Genomic DNA, 8,198 nt, shown 5'->3' on the forward strand with positions numbered 1-8,198 from the left:
GTCATCCTAAACAAGAATTAGGCTTATACACTGTGTGTCTATATAAAACAGGCCAAGAAGGAATTGGTCAGTCAGCAGAACAGAAATTTAGTTGATGCTGTAAAAATGCAAATAATAAAACTTACCTCTCACAAACAAATATAAAAAGGAGTAGTTGGGGAGGAGTGGAGTTTGGGAGAGGGCTTCTTTTTGAATGCAATTGCAGCATCGTTCATCTGCCACAGACGAAACAAATGCATCCACATCAAATGTAGAATTTTTGTGACTATTTTTTTCTTAAAAATGGCAAACTCAAAGCATTCTCAAAGTTAGGATCAAACTCCAGCAGATTTTGTGCATCCTGAAATAGCACTTCGTTTCTAAAATAAAGAAGGTGCAGGTGGTACAGATGAATATACAGAGCTGAGCAGACTGGGAAGAAAGCTTAATCTTTCAGACTGGTGCTCTGGAAAAGGCCACAGATGTAGTTGCTCAGGCATTACATTAAGTATAAGCACAAAGGAACAAACAGTTCCAGGTAACAGACACTTACACAGCTGTTCAGAGAGAAAGAGTATTTTTTGACAGAAAATCAGGCTAGTTCATATGCACTTAAACCAGCAAATGAACAAGTATTATTAAAGTCTAAATAAATTGGTCTACTCACGAACAATAAAAATAAAAAATACAGCATTAAGTTAGTTGCACTTAGACCTTGTGAACATGAACTCTTAAAAGAAACAAAAACATGCGTCTGAAGGTTCAACCCAGCAGGGCTTGGTAGCTGTTCAGCAGGCTGGTACCAGGAGACACTGCAGGAACCACTCAATCCCATGCTCCTGTGTGCTCCCAAGACATTTTCTGAGTACTAGTTTGAAGGTACAACAAGCAACACTCTATCAGAGCATGATAAGGCTGGTGCCATGCGCAAAATTAGCCTGCTTCTATAAGCTTTAATCTAGATCATAACTTGGAAAATGGGTTGTATCGTATTAGTTCAGCTGGCACTATGGATCTCAGGACTCTCTGTCCTAAGGCATCTAATCTCTCAGAAATTTAACATGCTCTGTGTGTCAACTGCTGTATCTCACCAGATGGATAAATCTCAGCTGAAGGGGGTATCTTGTGATTAGGCTGTGACATTCAGTTATATTTCTGTGCTGAGAGTGACAACAAATTGGTGCAAGGTGTGCAAGTACTTTTTCACCAAGATTTGTGATGAGGCTGAAAGTAGTTTGGGATCTGCTTTCCCAGGCTTCAGTTTAATAATCCAGCCCCTCTTCCATCACTAAAATATGGTGCTTTGTAGCCTGGTAATTGCTCTAGATGGAATTCGCTACGCTAGTGGATAGATCAAGGATATAATAAAATCCTGGTTTTCTCTTCCAGCAACTCATAGTCCGTGATTATTAGAAATGTGTGAAGAACAAGACATTGATTGCTTAAATTTAGGCCCTTGATCAAGTTGTGATTGGTTTTCCCAAAATGTTCAGCCTACTCAAATTTAAGAAAAACTGCAGTACTACCACATAAGTCAAGAGGATCCAAGCCAGACTGACACAGACTGCTTTTGGATGCCCTATCCTATAACAAGCCAAGGCATAATTTTAAATAGAATAAAAATTCCAATACTGCTAGTCCCCTCAGAATTCTTAAAATGTTTGGGGAAGGTATAGAAAGTTACTTTTCAAAAGCTTTTCTGTCATTATTGTTTCTCTACAATAGGCAAGTTCCAGCTGAGAGAGGTGCTGAGATCATAATGCTCATGATCTATATGTGACCAAATTTTATAGCAGAAAACTCAATATTTCTGTAAAGCATGTGGCTGCAAAAGCCAACCTGTGATGGAAAATCAAAACCTACTTTTCCAATAGTAGGTAACCCAAATTGTTAAGAAAAGGTTTACTTGAACTTCCACCCATTTTCAATTTCAGAGAAAGTCATGATAGCATAAATTGGATTTGATGGGACTTCAGCAGGTCATACCTCCCAGCCTTCTACTCAAAACAGTATCAACTGAGAAGTCTGAGCAGTTTGCCTAGGGTTTAAACAGTCTAATTTTGAAAAACTCCAAGTAGAAAATTTAAAAAATTAATCTAATTCTGAACTTCACCAAAGTGTCTGCCTGTCAACACAAAATTCCTAGATTTCAAATACTGACTGGTTCTGCTGCTGTACTTTAGATGAGTTTTTAACTTTTAAGACATTTTTGGTACTCTAAGGAACAACATTACTCTGGCAGCTGCTTCCCCCTTCCTCCCCATCCCATGCAGAAAGGCAAACAGCCTGGAGGCCTGGGAGATTAGTTGTCTCAGAAACATGAAGCAGAGATTCTCCCTCTGATTTTGCTGTTACTCTTCTGCCCATGCGAAATGAAAAGCAATTAATTAATCCCATTTATGTAAAGAACTCTTTATCTACCACTCAAATTTTTTAAAAAGATATATGCTAATAATGTATTTCCACCATTAGAGTCTACATCGTTATACTGAGGTAGGGAGGGTCTTAAATTCGTTGCAATGGAATACAAGCATCTGTGGCTGTAGTAAGGGGCATCTTGAAGTCTTTTTTTCCTTGTTTCATTGTGCACAGGAGATGACAGTTTTGCAGCAAGCATCCCAGAGCAAAGCTGGAAGAATACTTGTGCTTTTAGCCATCTGCAGGATATGCCCATATGGATGATGTGATTATGTCCTTCTCTCTCCTCACCTTGCCTAAGATGGTTCAGACTAATAATACAACCTAAAATTTTTCTAAATCACTTGAGACCTGAAGCTGAATTCTGTCTCAAGGCTTTCCTGATCCTTTTTCTCCAGCAGGAATAACTGTACATTAACAATAAAAGCATGGAAAACTGCCCACTGTTTCAAACTAAGCTTCTTCAACTTTGCATTGTTTCCTTTTTTTCAAATCAGCTGGTACCTAGTGGGTAAAGAGGTACTAATGAAAGTCTCTCAGGACAGTTAGCAACACACTGCCTTAGAGGAAGGAGGGAAAAGCAGTACCCCAGAGAGAGACAGGACTGTGGTTTGGATAGCACGTGCCTCTTCCACCTGACTGCTCATTGGCCCTAAAAAGGATAGTGCTTTCTCTTCATGGTCTCTAAGTCTACTAGGAAAAAAGTGCTTAAGTAAACTAGCTAACAGGTGTAAAACCTCAGACTGAACAGAGAACTTTTACTCATTTACGTTATGCAGCCAATGTGGGCACCCTCATGGCATACCCATTTTACATGTGTCTATATGCCTTGTTTGGGGGGAATTTTTACTCTGTAAAAGTGTATGTAGATTATTTAATCAGTTAGAAAAAAGGGACCATTTTCTCTTATTGTGTATCAGGAGTTACATAAACTACCTTCAAATAACATAAAGTGTGTAGAGGGATTTCTTTGCAGTTGTGAGCCATTTCAAGTACCATGTGTTACTTCTGGGGTTTTTTATATGTTTTCATTTTCCCTCTGCAGATGGTTTAAGAAATGTCAGCCTTGTCCTAAATTCTGTCTAACTGGAATAATAAAATAGGCAATGCCTCTTCAATTATGTTTAGTTAAAAAATGTCATTGTAATGCAAGTAAAGCAGTTGTACAAAGTACCCCAGGGCACAGATGTAAGCAATTACTTAAAGGAGTAAAAACTGTGAAATATGACTATTTTAACACTTTATTAAAAATAATTTGTGTACTTTATTTTGCTATCTTCACAGCCTTTTGCTCATCTTATTAATGTATTCAGCGTAAGACTAGAAATGTTCTTGACAATTTTTTATTACTCCTAAACTTTTAAAAATTCCAATTCTCTTGCCAAAATAGATGGAAAAAGTGAGGTCAAACTTCAGTTCACTGACACCATCAGCACTTCTGCAATAGGTCTAAGTAAAATACAAGTGTTTGTAGCCAGTGGTGGCTGTCTCAGTGACTGAATGGGAGATTAAATTCCTGAAAATCAAAGCATGGAGGTTTGACAGCAACATGATAAGGAAATTTTTGGCTATGAACAACCAAGCACAATGGATTTGGCTCTGTCAGGGATAATATAGAGTGGTTAATATCTCACATGGGTAGAAATGGAAAGAGTTAACCAGCCATCCACTATAGAGGATCTCCATAATGATGGAATGAGAAATTAAGTCTAGTTTCAGAAAGTTATTAGATAGAAATGCAGCTCCTACAGAAAAGTAAACACACTAGCTATCCAGACAGGATAAAGTACCTATTATCTCTGAGGGTCTCGACTGATTACCATCCAAATGGAAATTCACAGAGAATTTTGGTGGCTTTGGGTCCAGGAACTAACTTCTTTCTAACTTCTGCAGTTTCCAGTCAACCAGGATGTGTAACATAATGAGTGTAGATTTGCCAAGGTAATGTGCTCCAGGAAGTGTCCCTTATACAAATGACCTGGACAGAATGAGGGATTGTCTCACTACAAGGATACTTCTAAATTAATTTTCAGTCAGGAGAATATATAAGTGGCATCAGGAGGCTTATTCTAAAACACCCTGGCCACTACCCTATGGATTTGATTATATAACTTGAAAGTGATGAAGTGAGAGACAATTCTAGGCAAATGTGGTCTGAGGACATGGCACCAGCTGAAGTAATTGTTATGTAAAACAGTAAAAGGAAAAGAGAAATTAATAGCCAACCTGCATGCAAAAGCCAGATGCTAAAATATGGATCATCCTTTCAGACTAATAATTGCTCCATCTCCATACACATACTCAAACTGCTGCTGACATAAAATGAGACTGTTTTCCCAAATAAATTAATAAGACAGTAAAAATAAAGGCATATAGACTATTCATAAACACTCTGAAAAACTCTGTTGGCAATGGAACACACTGGAGCCTTTGCTGATAGCTGCATTAACAGCTGCAGTTGGGCTGCTGTGGAGCAGGGGTGTCCTTTAGCCGTGTATTGTGGTTGCTGGTTGTGGTGGGATTCATCTCCAGACTTTCTGACATTTTGTCACAGATGATATCCACAAGTCGCTCAAATGTCTGCTTGACATTAATGTTTTCCTTGGCACTTGTTTCAAAAAATTCAAACCCTAAGAAAATAAACAACACATTTATGTTCAATGCATATTTCAGTTTCTCTGACAAATATACAAACTTCTCTTGGTCAAGGAAGAGTTGAGAGACACTCAGAAAGGAAACATGTGAAAGGACACAAACAAGAAGAGCAATTAAAATTTTAACACAATCAGATTAAATACACTAGTGCTATTTGCTTTATATAAAGCCAGATAAAGTCAGGACTGTTCTGAATATATTGCTTCAGTCAAACTCTACTTTAAAACATTCTAATCTAAAAATTGACAACATTTTGAATGTATTATTTTAGAAACACCCTATATATGCAGCCATTGGGAAGGAATAATCTGCTGCTCCATCTCTAACTGTTATGTTCCTCAGAGCATTATTCAGCTGGAAACAGCCACTTTCATTGTGTTATTAAGCTGGTGCCAAAATAGAAAACCACGTTTGGAAAAGTACAGGTAAAAAACAAGCAAGACAAGGAAAAATTTTTGCAATTTGATATTTGCTAAGGTTAGACGTGAATGCTTGGGGCAGAAGGGTTCAGTGACAATAAGAAGATGCCTGAGAAATGGCACCCACATTCTCATGGAGAACTTTGGTGGCTTTGGGTCCAGTTTGGGTCCAGCCTTGGAGAAGACGGTAGGAAGAAGAATAAATCTTAAGGACATTTATAAGTGAAGCAGTTTTTATAGTTAAGAAGACAATAACTGGCACATGAGATGATCATGAAATGGTCAAATATCACAGCTAGTAAGAGATCTGGACAGAGAAAAGCAGAAAGTGAAAAGAGTCACAAAGAAGAGAGGAGACTCATTTCGGGAAACACTGTAACATGGATAAGATCGAGAAAACAGGCCCACTGTCATGGTGATGATGTTTTGCATTAAGAACATCATAAAAAACTTTGAAGGCATTCTCTAAGTCAAATAAAGGGTACAATTAGCACAAACTAATTTATTCAAAGAAAATAAAAATAGACACAACAGCATGGTGATTTCTATGAAATTTTAGATACAATTTTGATATAAGAAAGAAATTGCAATCATAGTAGTAGTGTAGCTGGTTATCAGACTATGATGGTATTCCATCACCTTAGACATTAATTGCCTGTAACTTCCCAGCTAGACTCTGCTGCATAGAATAGACCATGCACTGACCTGTGAGAAAGTGGCTAAACTCCCAGCTGCCTCCACAACAAAGGAACCGGCTGCCTCTACAACAAAGGAAACACTGTTCTTTACAGGAACTGTACAGGTGGGAATTTTGGACAGCTTTAGAAATTAACTTATACAAAACCTCCCTATAAATTAGATTGGTTCTTTTTGTTTGTTTGTTTAACTTAAACACTGTCTGTGGAAAAGTTCCTAAGAGACATAGAGCATTTTTCCTAGTGGAGCGTGCCTGTAATAAACACCTGAATTTTGGTTGTTTTCATTTTGTTATGGAATATTTTGCAGATCTTTTTTCCCATGACCTCTCCTTCCCTCCTGACTCATCTTGCATTTATTATTACTAAGAGTGCTTAGACATCCTAAACTTCTAAAATCCCTGTGTATGAGGCCTCAGTTCTATAGCTTTTAATATTTTCTTCAGGATTTTTTTCCACTGCTCATTATTGATGGAGAGATTTTCCATGTGAGTATAAGTGTGAAGTGAGGCAACTATCTGGTGACGCTTAGAGAAGCATAGCTCAAAGAACACCATGTTCCCACCACCTGTGATGATCAGTACTGCTGATGTGCATGAGACTAGGTAGAACAGACTATTGCAAAGACATGACAAAGCCCAAGATGCAAGTAGGTAGGTAGTGCAGAACAGAAATGAAACTAAGAAAATCCAAAACATCAGAGTGTTGTCTGAACATTTGTACAAAGTGTGTGGAACATGCATTAGGATATTCTAATTTAAATGCATCTTTTGTGTTTAATTCAGTTTTCCCTTGCTGACTCTTTCCCTTATCTGCCTCCTTCCATACTACTGACTCAACGAAAGATGGCAAGCTGGCAGCTCCTACAGAGCATTACAGCAGCAGGGCTTGACAGGGCACTGGCGTGATTTGTTCATCTAGTGATCTATAATGCAAACAGAGCAGTTTAGAAAGCTTCTGTGAAGCATACAAACAACCAGAATAACTGACTTTGTTCCCTCTCTGCCTCACACTTGTGCTGGTTCTGCAGAGGCTCCTTCATGACTGCTCATTAACACCTGGTTTATGTTTGCTTTTAAAACATAAGGAAGCAAAAAGCCTAGAAAGCAGTCATATGCAAAGGCTAGAACATTCTGCAGCCTCTCATCTTCCTAAGAAAATGTGACATCAAAAGGACACACTAGATAGCAAATTTTAAGCACAATTCCACAGATAACACAGACAAGAGATATGTTAATGTTTCACCAGTTGATCAGGAAGACATTTTGATTTCAGAGTGTTTGTTCACAACCAAGACAATTTCATTTACCACTCTCGATGTCATGTTATGTTTTACAGATGTCCTCAAGGGTGTGTTCCTGCAATAACTATCATTCCATGAAGACAAGTTTGAACTGTGATCCTTAGTGCTGCTCTTCAATCTTAGTGCCTATTTCAATCTAGTATTGTGAGGAGTAGTAGAAGATTGCAACAACAGAGCAAGAAATGGCTGCAGGAAGCTGCTCCCTTTGTAACAGTGATATATAAAAGGCAAAGTCTAGGTACTCATGGGAATGAATAATTTAACAGTGTCATAGTGTATAAAGGAGAGGAGTTAATAAGGCCTTATTTTCTTGGATTTACATCCTGCAAGCAGTTCAGCAGGGGCACTGGCACTTACCTTCTTGCCTGCTATGAATAGTATCTAATAAGGTTTGCATTCACATTGTAGGTTGCCAGTCAAGGCAACTGCAAGACCTTCCTCCTCTGCTCTGATATCCACTTCCTCAGAACTGTCAATATCTTTTAGACAAAGAGAGACAGACATACATGGCATGACTGCAAAGGTCATCTCTCCTAGGAAACTGGACTAAAAGTAGATGGTGACCATTGCTGTTCTTCAGAGTATCTCCTACACAAGCAACTACAGCAGCAGATCTGATTATGCTGCGCTTTGCTCTGTAGATCAGACAGATCATTAGCTCTGCTGTCTATACAAGTCCAAGTGTGGAAGAGCAAGAATCAGGATGGAAATGGTTTCAGGAGTGGAAAA

General features: G+C 38.4%; 1 protein-coding gene across 2 annotated transcripts in view; it reads right to left on the reverse strand.

The window, feature by feature from the left end:
* Positions 1 to 539: 539 nt before the first annotated feature.
* The window catches only part of RAB3C (RAB3C, member RAS oncogene family), a 145,324-nt gene continuing 137,665 nt past the window's right edge, over positions 540 to 8,198 (reverse strand). For both annotated transcript variants that reach the window (XM_027708589.1, XM_027708590.1), the window contains one exon: positions 540 to 5,027. In XM_027708589.1, coding sequence (XP_027564390.1) covers positions 4,843 to 5,027 — 185 coding nt within the window. In that variant the 3' untranslated portion in view covers positions 540 to 4,842. The remainder of the gene's footprint in view (positions 5,028 to 8,198) is intronic.

The sequence above is a fragment of the Neopelma chrysocephalum genome, unplaced genomic scaffold (assembly GCF_003984885.1).
Source record: "Neopelma chrysocephalum unplaced genomic scaffold, ASM398488v2 Primary Assembly neopelma1_96365, whole genome shotgun sequence".
Taxonomy (NCBI): domain Eukaryota; kingdom Metazoa; phylum Chordata; class Aves; order Passeriformes; family Pipridae; genus Neopelma; species Neopelma chrysocephalum.